General features: G+C 40.2%; 1 protein-coding gene across 9 annotated transcripts in view; it reads right to left on the bottom strand.

The window, feature by feature from the left end:
* The window catches only part of FHL2 (four and a half LIM domains 2), a 54,076-nt gene that overhangs the window by 3,953 nt on the left and 32,005 nt on the right, over nucleotides 1-18,118 (bottom strand). For 5 of the 9 annotated variants that reach the window (XM_063149846.1, XM_063149841.1, XM_063149847.1 and 2 more), the window contains exons 2-3: nucleotides 9,941-10,120; nucleotides 3,173-3,347 (exon numbers count right to left, since the gene is read on the bottom strand). In XM_063149846.1, the coding sequence (XP_063005916.1) occupies nucleotides 3,173-3,347; nucleotides 9,941-10,096 (331 nt within the window). In that variant the 5' untranslated portion in view covers nucleotides 10,097-10,120. The remainder of the gene's footprint in view (nucleotides 1-3,172; nucleotides 3,348-9,940; nucleotides 10,121-18,118) is intronic. The other 4 variants (XM_063149849.1, XM_063149848.1, XM_063149844.1 and 1 more) reach the window with 1 other exon arrangement.

Genomic DNA, 18,118 nt, shown 5'->3' on the forward strand with positions numbered 1-18,118 from the left:
ACTATTAATAATCTTTCTGATGCTTACATTCTTGAATATTTTTTTTTCCATTTTATTAACAGACACCTTCTAAAAATGATGTCCTCTCTATGCTGGTAACTTCCAATATCATGTCAAGGAGCAATGAAAGAATAATAATCTGGAGAAAGAAGATATGGATTATTTTTTAATAGTCTAGAATTTTATTTTTACATTTGCAGCTGTGCTCTCTTCGGGATGGTATTGTCATTGAAACTCGAAGAGGGGAGAGCCCACTTTTGTTAGCTACTAGACTGAAGTCAGTGTGAGTTGGGTTTGCAGAAGGACTGAAAGAACAAGCTTGTAACCACTTAAATGGGCACCTCCTAGTAAAGCTTCCACAGCTCAGACAGGAGCATTCTGTGCTGGGTTAGGAACTGGCTGCATGGCCAGGCCCAGAGGGTGGTGGTGAATGGTGCTGCATGCAGCTGGGGCCAGTCATCAGTGGTGTCCCTCAGGGGTCTGTGCTGGGGCCAGTGCTGTTCTATATTTTTATTGATGACATGGATGAGGGCATCAAGTCCTTCATTAGCAAATTTGCAGATGACACCAAGCTGGGAGCATGTGTCAATCTGTTGGAAGGTAGGAGGGCTCTGCAGAAAGACTTGAAATAATTGGATAGATGGGCAGAGCCCAATAAGATGAAGTTTAATAAGTCCAGGTGCCAAGCCCTGCATTTTGGCCACAATAACCCCCTGCAATGTTACAGGCTTGGGGCGGTGTGGCTGGACAGTGCCCAGGCAGAAAGGGACCTGGGGGCACTGGTTGACAGGTGAGTGAACATGAGCCAGCAGTGTGCCCTGGTGGCCAAGAAGGCCAAGGGCTCCTGGCCTGGATCAGGAACAGTGTGGCCAGCAGGAGCAGGGAGGTCACCCTTCCCCTCTACTGGGCACTGGTCAGGCCACATCTTGAGTGCTGTGTCCAGCTCTGGCCCCTCAGTTTGGGAAGGACATTGAGACACTTGAGCACATCCAGAGGAGGCAACAAGGCTGGAGAGGGGCTGGGAACACAAACCCTGTGAGGAACCACTGAGGGAGATGGGGGTGTTTAGCCTGGATAAAAGGAGACTCAGGGGTGACCTTGTCACTCTGTACAACTCCCTGAAAGGTGGCTGCAGCCAGCTGGGAGTTGGTCTCTTTCTCCAGGCAGCAGCTGACACAAGAGGACACAACCTTAAGCTACATCAAGGGAAATATAGATTGGATATTAGGAAAAAGTTTTTTACAGAAAGAGTGATAAAGTACTGGAATGGTCTGTCCAGGAAGGTGGTGGAGTCACCATCCCTGGACTTGTTTAAAAGAAGACTGGATGTGGCACTCAGTGCCATGGTTTAGTTGAGGTGTGAGGGTATGGGTTGGACTCAATGATCTTGAAGGTCTCTTCCAACCTAGTGATTCTGTGATTCTGTGATTCTGTGATCTACATTTTGCATTTAGTGGCTCAAAGCAAAGGGCAAGTTTAGCACTAACAGTCTCCACAAAAGATATCCAATCACTTGCTGATTCTTTCAAAATAAATTATGCTTTCAATGGTGATCATACTCCTCTGCTGTAGCTCCTGTACTACCACAGTGTGCTGTGTAGGTAGAATAAATATGATGAGTGTACTGCTCTTCCAGTGTGGTGACATCTCAGCTATCTTGGGTAAGCAGATAGAGACCAGTGAGTAGTCGCAAAGCTTACAAAAATTGATTTCTTCTCTTCTGGCTTATAAGAGAAGCAGCGATTCTGTGTCACTCAATCCAGCCTCCATTATTACATATCTATGTATAACTGGCATAATAGACAAAAAGTGATCCATCCAGTAAATCACTGATAATGGCAATGAACCTGATGAGCAGTACTAAAAATATATACACATAACATTATAGAATCATAGATTTATAGAACAGTTTTAGTTGAAAGAAACCTTTAAAGATCATCTAGTCCAAGCCCTTGCAGTAAGCAGGGACATCTTCAACTTGATCAGGTTGCTCAGAACCCCATCCAAACTGACCTTGAATTTTTCCAGAATGGGGAATCCACCACCTCTCTGGGCAACCTGTTTCAGTGTTTTACCTTAGCCCTTCATTGTAGAAAACTTATTCCTTATAGTAATCTAAATCAACTCTCTCTTACTTTAAAAAAGTTACACTTTGTTCTATTGCAACAGGCCCTGCTAAAAAGTTTGTCCCCATCTTTGTTACAGGATTGTTACAGGTCCCCTTTCAGTACTGAAAGGCTGCAAACAGGTTTCCCCAGAGCCTTCTCCAGGCTGAACAATGCCAGCTCCCCCAACCTGTCTTTATAAGCAGAGTGTTTCAGCCCTCTTTGTGGCCCTCCCCCAGACCTCCTCCAACAGTTCCATGTTCTTCTTATGTTAGATGCAGCCCAGGAGACAACCAGCTTTCTGGGATGGGAATGGACTTCCTGGGTCATAGAGTTCCAGCTTTAAAACTAGCACTGGCTATTCCCAAACATGTCAGTTTTTATTTCTGTGTCAGCAAAATGGGCGCACATAGAATAGTAGGGGATGTTTAAACTTGGAATAGATAGGGTTGTCTCCTTTTAAATATTGTTCTATTTCATCATCAAGTCTTCATTTTTACACCTGAGGAGCAAAATATTGTGGTTTTCTCTTTTTTATCTGAGATTACCAATGTCAGAACCAGCTGACAAAGTAACTAGTAATCATTATGGAGTCTGTACAAGGATTCTTCAAACTGCCTTTTAATATTTTGTTCCTGCACTGATAGCACTTCAACATTAAGGCCCTCAAATCATCACAGAATGCTACAGTATTTTTGTAAGAACAACAGGTTTTAGCAATCTAATACTATAACCTCATGTTTCAGGTCAAAATAAAAATAGCTCTTTCCTGTTCCTTCATATCTTTGTGCTCAAGAAAGACCTCAGAGGCATTTTGATCAATTTTTCATCTGTCTGAGAGAAGCTAAATTTTTAGTAATTAGACAAAATTTTCACGTGAATGAAAGTTCTTCCATAAGCCACTATGTATATTGCATGTTCTGGTCATGGAAGTGGACTAGAATGCACCCTCACCAGTTTTTTACAGAGTTCAGCATGACCTAGTAGAGATAGTCAAGGAGAGACATTTCTCACAAATATTGCTGAGTTTGGGCTAGCTATTTAGTCCAAAAAGTGAGCATCCTAACCTGGCATAATAGTTTTCTTGCACTCATTACATTTGGAAGAGTACTCATTGGAGTAGCAGTCAGTACAAAGTAGATGTTCCTCTTTTGCAGCAAAAGGTTTGTCCACCAAGGAATTCTTGCACTGGAAGCAGTGGAAGCAGGTTTCATGCCAGTGGCGGTCCTTATAAGACAGATCCTGCAGAAATCCAAAACCACAGAGTAAGTGGAATGAATGGTTTGCACAACTGGAAGCTCAGAGAATGCAAACATGTCCAAATCTGAACTCCAGCCAGGACCTGGGTCTGCTTTGAGGAAAGCAAAATGTTCTGACAAAGGTGAACTTATTTTGCTGTGATAACCAAGAGCAGCTCATGACAACTATCAACCCTTTCTCAGTTCAAGGTAACCCTTTTCGTTTGTGACAGAGGAGCAGCTAATTTCACTTAGGTATTTCCTTTGAGAATAAAGCCCCGCTTTTGAGTTGGATTAAAACTTGTTATCCAATAGGTATGATAGACTTCCCCTATTTCCCTTATCTATTGCTGATTTCTAGTTCATTTCATAGATATTTACTCCTGAACAGAAGTATTTTTTCCCAATTGCATTCTGGTATTTTTTTGACAGATTTACACCAAGAGTGAATGAGTCTGATCTGTCTGGGGTTTTTTCCGCTACCACAAATTTTTACTGGCTCTTGTGATTTGGTTTACCTATATTTCAGATGTGGATTTTACTGAAAGATACAAGACCACATTGTACCTGCATCCCGTGATCCAGAGTACTGGCCAAGGGATTACTGTGGGCATGTTAGTATTTAAAATACTCTTCACAGTGGTTCCTTTGATTATTTAAAAGAAACAGTACTTCTCAAAATTGTGACCTAAACCAGTGGATTGGGCTTTTTTAAAATTTAAATTAAGGTGGCCTGTACATGTAACACTTGAACAATGTCTTTGGACTTCAAACAAAATAGAGCTTGAATACAAGAAATGGTGTCTGCCCCAAAATATAGAGGCTCTGGTTTGGGATTGCGAAAGGATAGAATTGTCATGAATAGGGAGTTCAGCTGAAATAAATTCTCAAGTTCTAGCCCAAGATCTACTCTGTATTTATTGCAGACACTAAACTAGTTAGATTAACTGAAGGAGAAGAGCGAGTGGTAGAATAATGAATTCCAATCTTGCAGTTGTGTGAAGCATCACAAAGGGTTCATACTTATCTGGCATTAGCTGTACCATGTCAGTCAGTACAGTCACAGTAACTCCAAACATGCAATCTTAAACCAGAGCAAGATACCACAGATTTAGATTAACCTAAAATAACAGTTTGTCTTTGGGAGCCTTGTTCTCATAAACATCTAGCTGGAAACGCTGAAACAATTTCATCTAGCTCAGGTGATATGTGGTAGCTTGTAAACTTTAGTAATTTGTGTCAAAATTTGACTATGCAATTAAACATTTCTGTATGAACATCTGTGCCACTCACCTAATTTTTTTGGATCATTGTGAGTAACAATTTTCGTCTCTGAGATTGCACTCTGTGGTAGAATATCTTAGACTTCCAGTTTACATCTTTCAGACAGTTGTTTATTCAGCTCATCTATTCATTTCAGCTAAATCCTTTTGAAACAATACAAATTTCTGACTGTAATATTTTAATCTTTTCTAATAGCAAATGAAAACCAATCTTCTTTGGAAGTTACTTACATTTTTTTCTTCTCTTTGGGAGATGTCCAATAGCCTAAATCTGGTCTCATATTATATTTTAACAGAAAAATACAATATGCAGTGCTTTCCAAAATAACAAAATTTGACTTTTAGAAAGTAGAACAAGATGTCTGATCTTCTCTCTCTTGTAATGTGATGTATTCAATTATTTTTCCTCATTACCTGTCATTTCCTGGTTTTGCAATTTTCAGCAAGCCATTTTTAAATATCCAAAATTCATGTGGTGATGTATGCTTATTTTGTCAGTGAAATGATGCCCTGCAGATGATGCATGCCTTTTAGAAGAGGAGTAATGAAAACAAAGATTAGGTGTCAAAGATGAAAGATTTGATCCCTGAGTCAGTTATGATGGCAAGATTTTATAGGCAGTAGCTGGGTGGGTGACAGTAGCAGGTATTTCATCATCATGAAATCATGAAGAAAAACTAAACAAAAAGTACTCCAGATAAAAAGTGGATTGAATAATCTTTACCTTCTCTGGATTACTATAACTCTATATTGAATGTAGAGAGAGTCTAAGATGTCTGACTTTGACAGTAGAATATTAGACTGATGAAATGGATATTCCTTTCTCTCTCAGAATCTGTCACATCTGAAAGCAAGCAAGTCCAAGGTACTGATGAAACCATTTATGCATCATGAGTGTTCTTAGGTCACTGAAAAGGGGGTTTGGTCTATTTCAGCATGTTGTATATTTTACTGGAGCCTTTGACTTGTTCATAAGCTGTGGATGTATTGATCTGGAGCAAATTCTACACTGGAAAAGCATGTGCAAAAACTGACTGAAAGCTTTCTGACTGTCAGGCTGCTCCTCTGTTAAGCTGAAAAAACATCAGATTTAGTTTAGGCATATGAATTCTAGTTTATGCTAGCTGATTGTAACCCAAATAAATCTGTTCCAGCAGAAGGTGCAAGTGATATAGAACTAATTTCTGTTGTATTTTCACTTATTTTCATTATGACAACCACAAAGAAAACTTTGACAAGGTAACTGTTAACATTGGCAAGATCAAGTTTTACAGCTTCTCCACAGCTCTGTATAGTTTTGCTCCAGCATGGTTTATTTGGCCTCTAGGGTGGGACTGCATTTGACTTGGGAAAATGTGTTTTTTTAAAAAAACCCAGAAGATCTCCTTAGACTAGGGTTACCAGTTAACTGGGTTAAGCTTGGGCTCCTCATACCCTGCATTTTTATTGTCTTCTCCTCAGGCTTTTTAAGTCTAAGCAAACTGAAGCCATTATTCAGCACCATTTCTCTTGAACAACAGGGTTCCAGCTTCTCTGGGTGTCAACAGGGACCCAGTAGGAAGGAGGAGATTAGAGAGTTTATTGCCAGAACAGTAACTGTATATGTTGTTCATGGCTTTTTTTACCTCAATGGTCTTTTCAGAAGGCTGAATGTAGGAAATGGGCTATGCCAACTAAATGCTGTGCAGATTTTAGCTACACATACCCTGGAGCAAAACACTTAAGTATGTTAGACTGGCACATACCTATAAAATTATGTTGAGAAAAGGTAAAAAACAAGTGATATTGTGCTGTACTCAGCCCCTTACATGTGTGAGAAGATATTAAGGTATCCACCTCTTTTACCATTTCACCTCACAAAAACTAGCCTGAGATTCAATAATGAGCTGAAAAAGTGTGGCATGTTGGGATGGGGTTTAAATATTAAAAACAAGAAAAATGATTTTTTCTCTTTTCTGATTCTCATTACTGGAGGTCTTATTTCTTGTTTGGTTTATGTGTGAGGATGACCCTTTTGAGGCATTTTTGGCCTGTGTGCTGACACAGTAGCTGTATCTCACAATCCACTCATAATTTAATTTGCACGTTTCACAGAGAGAGTTTTCACCCCCTTCTGCTTGGCAAGGCCAGCTTGTGGACTGCATTAAACACAGGATTACTGAAGGTATTTCCTGTATTTGCAAGGTCTCCATATCATAGGATCTGCAAGGAAAGTATTAAAAAAGCCAAAGTCAACCAAAAGTAACCCTTCAGCAGTTAAGCAAATGGGTGCAAGATGTGTGGATTTCCAGAAATAAGCATGAAACTGTAGGTGTGGTGAGCATTCACCAGGGACTTAGCCATTAAAATGACAATTTTTTCCTAGGAAAGTAAATTTCTCCTGTAACCTGTTGGCATATGGATAATGTGTAATAGGTGTGAGAGAAACGACCCTGTATTTTCATGCGTCCTGCTGGTGCCTCCTACCAGTCAGTACATGAAGCTTTTAATTTGCCTGTGGAAGTTTTGTAAGCATCAGCTAGAAGTGTTTACAGTTAATGAAATGGCTTATGCCCAAAGGTGGCATTCAGACGTATGTTGTCATTCTGGGATTTTCTGGTGGCAAAGACTTGTTCTTTTAAAACAAGGAACAAATTATTTATTACTCAGTTACCCATAAACTACCTGAAAAACTAGAAAGATAGTGAAGAAATTTCTCGCCTGACTTGAATTCAAGGAAAGTTTCTCTACAGCATTGCTGTCTTGTGGCCTCTCTGTGCTATAGCTAATACACAATGTGAAAATTCAGCATCAATTTCATCCTCTCAGAGTCCAGTGCTGTCAGAATTTGAGTATTACAAGTGTCCTCTTTTCAGCACCTGTGCTTTCTCTTTGGTGTAACCCTGTCAGTTATAGGAGGCTTGATTGTAATTGGGAGGATGGGGAAGAAGGAAGTTAAGAGTATCTGGTTCTCAGTGTAGCTTTTCTTAGTGAAGAGAAATAATGGTGGCCAAGAAGGGACTTGTGAAGGAAAATCTGATGTGAGAACTTTGTGGTACTTTGCAGGTTGTAATGTGGTTGTAGGTGTGGACACGGCTGCCGGATGCAGAGGCTTGGATGTGAACTTTTCTCATGACACTGTCACTCCATTATATTTTTTATTCCAAATTTTACAGTTTTAGGTTATGTCGAGCATACAAACAAATTGGAGTCAATTTCGTCCATGCAGTAAACACACTGGTTTCATTCCCAAAGAGAGTGCAATTTATCTTCCTTGTTCAGATGAAAAAGTATGTGTAAAAAGATTTATGTAAAATTGCATATATACAGGTGTGTGTATGTGTATTTTTTTATTTATGTACCTACATATTCATACAGTTTAATGAGGAGAAGCCTGATTTTTTGTGACTGTTTCATGGCTGAATTATGCTCACAGTGCGCACACTTCATCTGAAACTTACCTTGTGGCTGAGGCACTTGTAAGGGGTCTCTCAAATGTGTTCTCTAGTGTCTATTACTGTCACTGAAAAACAACTTTAGTTTGCTTCTCAGTGAGAACATTCATAGGATCTCTTTTTCTACCCAAACACAAGTTTTTTCAGAAAACTTGCAGGAATTTACGTTTCAACTTTTATCCATCTATCAGAATCTGCTAAAATTGCTCAACAGCTTCAAAAACTACAGCATGAACAGGCACAAACGGCAGTCATGGAAACAACAGAAGGACATGTTTGCTTCTGACACATTTTATAGCTCTTTAAGAAATCTTTATTTACTATCTCTTAGTTGTGTTTTCCACATAGTTTTTACATAGTTAAAATGTTCTTAGATTGCAGACAGTTGGGGCTTTTTCTTTTTTTTTTTTCTATCTGTTATTAGAGTGTGCTTCACTTAAAAGTAAAGAAAAGCAGTATATCGGATAACACCCACACTCCCTAAATACATAAATCTGGGTTGAAAAGTTCAGCCTGATTAATTCCTGAATACTTTGACCAAGATTTGTTGAAGCTGGTCCAAGTTTTTAAATTCTTGACTATCAACACATGGAAATATCTTCTCAGGGGATTAGATAGAGACCTTAAAACAAAAGCACATTCTGGAACGGGGCAGGAATATTTTGCTTTTTCAGGTCAGGCCAGGCCAGATGTATCTCATCTCTAAACTGAATATTTATGAGCTGTAGGAAAGCTGGCAATTTTATACCTTCTTACAGATTATTGCCAGTTCCCTGTCTTGGTGGTGAAAAATTTTTACCTTTTTAAGGCTTCTGAAAAGGACTTTCCTACTGATTTGCCAATAGGGTGTTGTAGATCAATTTGGAAGGTATGAGACATTTATTTTTTCCAATCTGAGTAAGCACATATTTTTATATCTCTGAACTAGTGATTGGGTGGTAGTATCACTAATGGGAATTTGTTTATCTTTGTAGAGGCATGGATCATCAGCAATGGGAAATCAAAAATCAGATCTCCTTGGGTCAGTGAAAAATTCTATGGGCATGCAATACAAATTGTATTTCTACTGCAATCTTGCTCTGTCAGTGACAATCTTGCCCAACTTTGAACAGGCCAGTTTTATGCAAGGAGGAGGCATATCAGATGAAGTCTGTTGGTAGCTGTGTAACAGACACTTCACTGAATGGCTCCTCTGTCCTCATTCAGGCAGGCTGAAACTGGCATGAACTCCAGTTTTTTAAATTAATTTAAAAGAAATACAGGTGGTCATAACTGATCTGTACCAGGCAGGTGTTTCCATGTCTTGTAGCAGTGCATAACTCAAGCAAGCAAGGCCTCTGCTCTGTCCCTCCCATTCTTTAATTAGACTCCACTATCATCATTCCGTGTTTAAAAGGTTAATTTTTCTAACTCTATCTGATTTATTACTTGTGCCAGCATTAGCTGGATTTCTGTGACCTCCAAGTTAGCACCTTTGCTTGAGTGTGTGTCTCTTGATGACCATAGGAGTGTGGTCACAGCAAAGCCAGCAGTGCCTTCGCTCCCTCTGACCCAAAAGTAGGCACAACCAGCTTCTGTCACCCTCTCAGAACCCAGCTGAGGTTCTGAGGAAAGGGTCACCCAATGAATTAAAGAGAATTTCTTACATCAGAGCATCAGACCATTCTGTGCTTTACAGGAGTGTATTTCTATTACCATGCTGGCTAAAGAAGGGTTTGCCAAGTGAAATGATACAAAACAGATAAAGGGGTCCAGAAAACATGCTCTCCCATCAAAAGAAGCCCCTGTGTAGCTGTTAGGCTGGATCCTTCCAGATCTCAGAGCTCTGTACCCAGGCTGCTCTGTCAAGGTTTCTGTAACAAGACACAAATCTGACATACCTTGCAGTCAGCGCCAATAGGTTTTTTGCATTCCTCACAGGTGTTGGAATAAAGATTTTCATAACATTTCACACAGAAGGGGCTGTCCTCCTTCAGGACGTACTTCTTACCAAACAGAGACTCTTTGCAGTAGTGGCAATCAAAGCGTTCAGTCATGTTGGTCTCTGGAGTCCAGCTATCCTGCCACAAAGACAGGAACAGGCACACGTCAGACTGAGCTACACTTGACCCCATCCCCCAATAAAGGGTTATCAATTCTTGTTTTTCTCATTGTACCTCAATTTTAGTCTGACTTTCAGTCAAATAAATGAACACAATAGGAAAAAACTGGGCTATAAATTTGGCAGTGCAGCCCACCTAAGTTAGCCATCTGTTGATCCATCTTCGGCCAGACCTAGGGCTAGACATGAGAGGAAGGATTAAATCCCGAGTGTGAAGAATTCTTGTGGGATTTGTGAATGGAATTTGACCTATAGGTCTGCAATAAGAAGGTGTTTCGCTAGGGGATGGAGGGAGTCAAGTCCATTAAGGGGATGAGCCAGCTAATCTTCCTTCAGAAGCAACATCTCCTACATAAGGCAAGAGAAAGGTTTACATTGCTAGTAGGCTTGAGTCATGCACAGACTATCAGGCACCACAGCTATGTGCTTCTGCACCTTCCTTCTCTGCATTCTCACTAGGCCAGTGTCTGGCAATCATTCTCCCACAGGCAGACACCAACCCTCCATCTCTGCTCGTGCATGGGACTATGGGGGTGGAAGGTGTAGGATCAGTGACTGTGTATCTGATTCTCCTCTGATGCACCTGAAGAAGTTATCCAATAGCTGAAGTGTATTGGGACACAAATGGGAGCTGGCTCCCGGGTGCTCTGGCTCAGACAAATGTAAAAAAAATATTATGGAAGGGAAAAATCAAGTAGAAGAAACTGTATATGATGTTTCAGCTTGTCTGAATTAGGCACAATTGGTGTTTGCTCCTCAAGACTTGTTATGTCTCTATCATTTTCTGGATGCACATACAAGCAAAGATGACACAAGTACCTTTGATGAATATTTATTATCTGGGACAATTTATTTTGGGTTTCATTAGTCATCACCTTCTTTCTTAACCTGAGGCTTGCAGCATGTGTTGCACCTGAAATCTGGAGGGTACAGCTGGAGCAAGGCATAGCTGCCAGCTTAGGAAAGGGAATTTCCCAAGCAGAAAGCCCATGCCACCTGGACTGCATGATCTTAACTGCCTGCCAGGCTGCACCTCCTCTTTAAGGCACATCTGATCCATAAATCCTTAAATGTTTTGAGTACTAATAGCTTAAGTGGCTACCTCTGTCTTTCATGCACAAGTGACATTTACAGCATCTGCAGTCCTTTTGCCAACTTCAGCTCTCAGTTTTAAACAAAATGTTACTTGCTTAGTGTTCTTGGCACAGGTTGCTGATTTCTGGAGTTTGTCCTCTCCCTCTGGCAGTGGGAGCCACCCATAGGGCATTTTGAAATCCTGAGTTCTCCCCAAGGATTTCAGTTTTTACTATTATCTTTCATTCTGTCTAGCTGGGATATGATTAAGGTTTTAGGACTGTCTGAATGGACAATGTTTTATTTTTTTAAATGGCCAATCCACTGCTGAATTTTGTAGTGACTACCCCAGACTGATGGGTGAGTGCTTTTACATGTGTGAAGTAGGTAAGTGATGTCTCCACTGCTGGAAAGTCTTATGAATTCCAAGTAACTACTAAAGAAGAGAGACAAACTAGCAAGCCCCAAAATGTGCCTGCAGGAAGCACAAATCCTGGAAGCTGGTCTTCTGTGCTTCTGACATTGCAAGACTAGCAGGGCAACTGCTTTGCCCTTCAAAATGATCTAGGAACTAATTAACTTTCTTATCCCGGAGGGGAACTGGGAGTATGTAGGGTGCTCTTTGTCCTTAAGGAGCAGAGGGGCTCATAGGACTGATAAGAAGACAGAAAGTAAGAAGATGTGCTGGAGAGAGAAGTGCAATGACCACCAAGGCTCCCCTGCAGCCCATTTCCAGCAGCAGCAGCTAGCAATGGAAGTATAATGCAGGAGAATAGGGACAATACACAGGGACAATACATAGGAACATTCCCATTACTTCCAGCAAGTTAAGTACACCTGCAGTCTTTACTGGAACATTTAATAGATGATAATGGATTTTCCTCTTTGTTTTGAGCCTGTTTACACCCCTAACCTACATAACAGGTTTGGACTTTCCCAGGAAAGAACTAGTCTTAGGACTTAATTTCCTTCTGGAGTAACCTCAGCAAAATGCAGTCGGGCCAATGTACACAGAGTTATATGTGTAGATGTATGACTAAGTCTGAGAGGAGTGATAGCTTTTGTTAAAATGGTCTGGATTTAGGACAGAAATCTGTACTTTTCACCTGACTATATTAGGTACTTTTTTCCAAATGATAGGATTTTGTTGCCCATTTAATGCGCATTATTGCTAAATTAAAATGTGAGCAGAAACCACTTATGAACTTGCATTTGTCACCCTTCTTCAGAATTATTTCTTTCTAACCCAGATTTAAAAGTAGAAGTGTGATACTGCAGAGTGAAACATTTCTCTGCAGTCTTGATGTGTAAAAACAAAAACTATAAAGTGTAATTCCTTTACAGGTTTATACCATTTCATCCAAAGCTACTAAATGCAAAATATAGAAGTGCTTTGTGACTGGAAGAAGGACTGTTCCCTTAGAAGTGGGCATTCCTGTCTCTTGGTCACAGGACTTTCCCTCTTGAGTGCTGTATTTTCTTCTGGGTGCATTTCACTGGAGCAGAGGTAAGGATCATGTAATAGATATATTTAATAATTCATATAATAATGTAATAATTCAACAATTCAAAATAACTCAGCAATTATTTAATAGTTGCTGCCACTATTTCAGAAAATACCTGGGCATAGCCTGCAATCCTGAAAGAGATCTAGTTTTGTTAAATGTGCTCCAAGATTGTTCCAGGGGATTGTCACCCTCACCCTGAGCAGGGAGAGGCAGTCCTCATTTCTACATCTCAAACAGATTTAGGGATGAACTCTGCTCTATGAAGACAATGCAGGGACAGCTCTGGATGAGATTTGAGGAACAACTCTAGAGATTTTGGAAACTGAAAGATGAGATCTGCATTTTGGCTTTAGTTATGTGAATCTTTCATTGCATCTGGGACCATTTTTGGATCCAATATCTCTCAAAGTTAGGAATTCAGGTTCATGTGCTTTCATTCAGTAAGCTGGAATTAAGGTTGAAGCATCCCAAAATTCCAGGCTGTTTAAATCCAGTCTTGGACTGAATCTCATGATCTACTATGTGCTATTTTGAGCATATTGTACAGAATTTTTTCTGCTCCAGAGAGAATTAAGTGTGAGGAAATAATGGGTCCTATCTACTAAATACTAGAAGGAATTTCAAACAAATAATTTCACTGTTGTCTTACAATCAAGGAATGTGAAATCATACTGAGCAGTATTTTGCCTGTCACTTTGTACACATGGTCCTTTACATTGCCAGTCCATTAATTCCTGTTATATAAAATCCCCTCATGTTTAGCTTAGTGCAGGCTTTATGCACTGTTTTAGACTTTAAGGGGAAAAAACCAAAACAGGAGACTTGCACAGCTGTGGATGGACACAAATTGCAATTCAACCTCCTTGCCATTGATCTATTTCTCTTGTGTTTGATACCATAAAGCGTTGTGGGACAGAGGCTCATCATTATTACAGCTCCTTGTGGTTAAAGATATTTAGATTTTATTACTGTAGTCATTCTATACTTATGCTTCTTCAGATTGCTCTCAACATAATCATGATGAAGAAATTGATTTTTTTCTGCCATTTAGTCTCCCTCCCACAGCATCAGACATAGCAAGCACATCTCCAAAAGGAAAAGAGCTTTCTGTTGCCTGCCCAAAAGAGAAGCTACAGCTTATGCCAAATGTTAGTACTACCCACACTTTGTCTCACAGGAAGAAAGAATTGGCAGAAAAATTAAGAAAAAGTTAGTAGACTGATTCAAAATCTATGCTTCTTTCCTCTTCTTTCCCTGTTGGCTCAGTCTCATTTTACTGGCAGCAATTCCTGAAGTTGTCATATTACTGCATAAATATTAGGGCTCATCATGTCATTAAGAAATTATCCAGTGTTCCCCCATCCCATGACACTACTGACTACTGAAAAAGCAGACCTTGCCTGCCTCTTCAGCTATGTCTGCAAGCCTAATAAATGCTGTTCTATCTCTTATTTCAACTTTTCCTAGGAGGTGATGAGCACTGAGAGATGCATCTGCACACACACAAGAAAGAGGCCAAGGGGAACTATCTAAACCATGTAGGAGTTGTTTAGTTTATTCAGTGAAGTTCTGATCTCTTTCTGTAACAGCATCTGGAGACAGAGAATGAAGCCCCTGTGGATGCCAAAGGGGGGCTTGCTGCTGGCTGAATTAGCTGAGCAGTGCTGGGGCTTTCTGTCCCGTGCCCCTGGATCAGTATGCTGTGTTAGACACCTGCACAGGAAACAAAAGCTCTTCCTCCAAGATGTGCAGGCATCTCTCCCACCTGACTATTTTTCCAGAAGAACAGTACACATGGAGAATTTTCTATCTGTTTATTTCTCTTCCCCTGAGGAAGGAAGATTTGTGTCTGGCAACTCCAGTGACATGAGCCATGCAGGTTTGGAGCATTTGGAAACAATTTATGTTAATGCTCCAAAGGCTAAAATGAAAAGATTTATTTACAACCGTGAACTGACAGTTCAAACTATGCTGGTCTTTCTGGCAAGAGGTGATTTTTTTCCTTGCAACTTAGCTGCTATTACCACATTCATTATCTATCATCTTGTTGCAGCAACAGGAAAACACCCTTGGAAAACCTAAGCATCTTTCCAAGCCAGACCATAAGGCCATGCAAGGGGAAAAGAGGGACACCTAATTTTATTTTTTTAAACTTACTTTAGAAAAATAAGGAATGACCATTTTCTCTTCATCAAAACCCAGGAAAATTGGTTAAATATTTGAAAATAATAGTAATAATAAAAAAAAATGACCCAAAGTAAAATATCCCAGTCATGCCTTTAGATGCTAAATTTTAAAAGCTATCTAAAGAAAAAAAAGTTTCATTTTTAATAAAGTTACCTTGCAATATTCTTCAAAATTACATTTGGATTTTTCCAAGGATTCACCTTCCTTGGAAATGGCTGACTTATTTTGTGTTTGGTATAACATTCTGATCTCTTTTTTAGAGTTTTTTAAAATCTCTGTAGTGCAATTTTCTGACCAGACAGACTGCATTAGCATATGCAGATAACCAAAGCATACCTGGTTCCTGTCTGGATTGCACAGTCAGCCTGCCATGAACTGGAAAGTGGATAGTGTGCTGGGTAAGATTGTATTCCTTAGCAGAACATAAATAATAATTTTTTAAAAATGAAACAGAAAATGTTTCTTGTGTGGCAAGGCTCCTCATGCATCTGGCTAAAGTAATCCCAGTTACAGCAGTGGAGAAGGAACTCTCCGCTTGTGGTTCCTGTGTGGTTTATTGTATTTGGCAATCAACAAAGATCTGTTCCAGTCTAGAGCCACTCCAGCAGTGGTAGAGCAAGAGCCAGTAGTAATATCTACAAATGCCACAGAAGGACTGAGCACTGACACTTTGAAATTGCACCCCACAGAGTTTGCTCTGTGGTTATCTCAGGCTGATACTGAAATGACTGGAGGGTTCATGCTCTCACCCATATTCCTGCACACAATTCAGTCACAAAAGAAGAATGTTGAAATAACATGGAACATGACTTAAATCTGCCACAGCAAGGAGGGGCACAGTTCAAGTGGAAAGGCTTGCTTTTATTTTCTATTTTAAAGCCTTTTGAAATTGCTGTCCTCCTTCTTTCTCTTGCAAAATAAGCAAATGCTTGCTCAGAGGAAAGGTCAAGTACTTGATCCTGCTTAAGCATAAAAAATATATTTCTAATAACAGCATTTAAGCAGATAACAGAAAATTATAGTGGAGAAAAACAGTATAAGATTAATAAACCTTTTTATTATTTCTGGCACTATGCTGCAAAAGTAGTGTATAAGCTAAATGTCTGCAGACACTAAACTCCAACAAAGGTTTGTTTTTCCAGAAAAGGATTGCTTTCTCTTACTGTCAGGAGCACTGCTAATCTCAGAGAAATTAGACTTCAAGACAAAAATACCCAGAAATGCCATGTGCTACCATGCAGTCTTGTTTCAAAATTTTTCTGTATTTTTTAAATCCTCCTTACTACTACCCAAGACACAAAACCAGAACAATGTCCCAAATGGCCTCTGTTTCCCTCTTTAAAGAAAGGATAGAAGAAAAATTGGGATAATTCTGCGGAAGAAGAACGCTTTGGTTTTTGTCCTGTCCTCTATCAGCACGGCTCTGGTTCTGTTTACTGAGGTAAGACCACAAAGCCCCCTCGTGTCTGGTTTGGGGGATCAGTCAATGCACATCTTACAGCTGCTGGATAAAACTGCTGTGGCACGGAATGCCTCAGGGCTGTGAGGTACCCACACTTCCCTGCCCAGCCAGAATGCCCCTGGCCCTCCAAAATGTGACAAAGGAGGCTACATAAACCTTGGGGCACCCCTGCAGCTGGGCACATCTTAGCAAACCAGACTGATTGCACCTGCCTGAAAACTCCCCAGTTTGGGGGGGTTGTGGCTGAAGACTGTGTCCAGTCCAGTCCAGCCTGGACACTGAGAGCAAAACTGGACATAGAGAGCAGAGAGAACATCTACTAAGGTTGAACCAAAGTACCTGTGGTATGTGAGAGGCACAGAAGAAAGCACAAAGACATAGAGAGCCTGATGATACGGACATAGGCAATGTTTTTGTGGGCAGGATTATTTCCAGCTGAAGAAGGAAGATGTTGAATCCACCATGGAGTAGATTCACGTAGCGTGGGATAGTAGGGAAAGGTGGAATTCATCAAAGGCAAGATCCTGGTCTCTGAAGACACTTCTGCTCTAAATCTCAAGGATGCTTCAGAGCAATGACAAACACATCTGTGTGAATGATTGCAGGTATTTCATGGCTTTATGCAATTTGCTGCTTTTATTATGCAAGATGAAGTGAAGAAACAGTGGTGGGTTTTGAGCCCTTACACTTATGCTTGCTGAAGGTCTAGAACTAACTCACACCATCAGAGTGACACCGTAGAACTTTCTCTGCAGTGGTTGATATGTTTGAAACTTTAAATTCAGAATTTTTTTGTGAAAGGGAATGGTGAATGTGCTTATGTCAGTGAGCATAACACTGAAAAAGCAGACCTTGCCTGCCTTCCTCTTATGGCATATTATTATATGTACAGTAACCATTCAGCATCCTAGTTGATATAATCCAGTATAATATAGAAGGGTATGTGAAAAGGAACAAAATTAACTTTATCACTTGGCATGAGTATATTGATGTTCATCCTTAGGAGAAGGCTCTACTGATTTATAATCAAATTCTATCTATATATAGCTAATTAATATTGTTGAAATGTTAATGCTTCAGTGGCTGTCAATGTATCCAAGATTTATTTTCATGAAACCTGTCATTACCCTGCCATTTCACACTCTCACTTGTGGTGAATCTGCATCACAAATAACTGTGCATATGTAAATTAAATATTACAACTACATCATTAGAATTAATCAGTCTAAAAATGCAAATGATGAGATTCCCCCAGTCTCTGAAGCAGAACCCAAGTGAGGGAAGATTGCCTACAACACTACACCATTCAGAGTTTGTCCAGAGATGCTCAGGACAGATTTACCCATCAGAGAAACATGGATGAGACTTAGAACCTGAATGTTCCTGGTCCCTGAGGACCCTGAAAGGCTGCAAGGATGCTGGCCAGCAGCAACAGGAATTGCTTGTGGCTTGTGGTGTTAACACTTATCTGATCTTCCCTTAACTCTGAATATCCTGGCCCCCGTGAGATGAGGCAAGGCAGGGAGGTGAGGACACCAGCAGGTAACACATTCCTGGGCTCTGAGGCTCAGAGCTCAATGCCCTGGAGAACCAAGCCAGGGGTCTCTGGTGAATATAGGTCATTGCAGCCCTCCTCATCCCTTTCTTTTGGAATGAAAGCCTGAATTTGCAGTGCAGTACAGCAGAAACTGTCATTAACCCTTACAACTATAGGAGTTGTACTTTG

The sequence above is a fragment of the Melospiza melodia genome, chromosome 2 (assembly GCF_035770615.1).
Source record: "Melospiza melodia melodia isolate bMelMel2 chromosome 2, bMelMel2.pri, whole genome shotgun sequence".
Classification (NCBI taxonomy): domain Eukaryota; kingdom Metazoa; phylum Chordata; class Aves; order Passeriformes; family Passerellidae; genus Melospiza; species Melospiza melodia.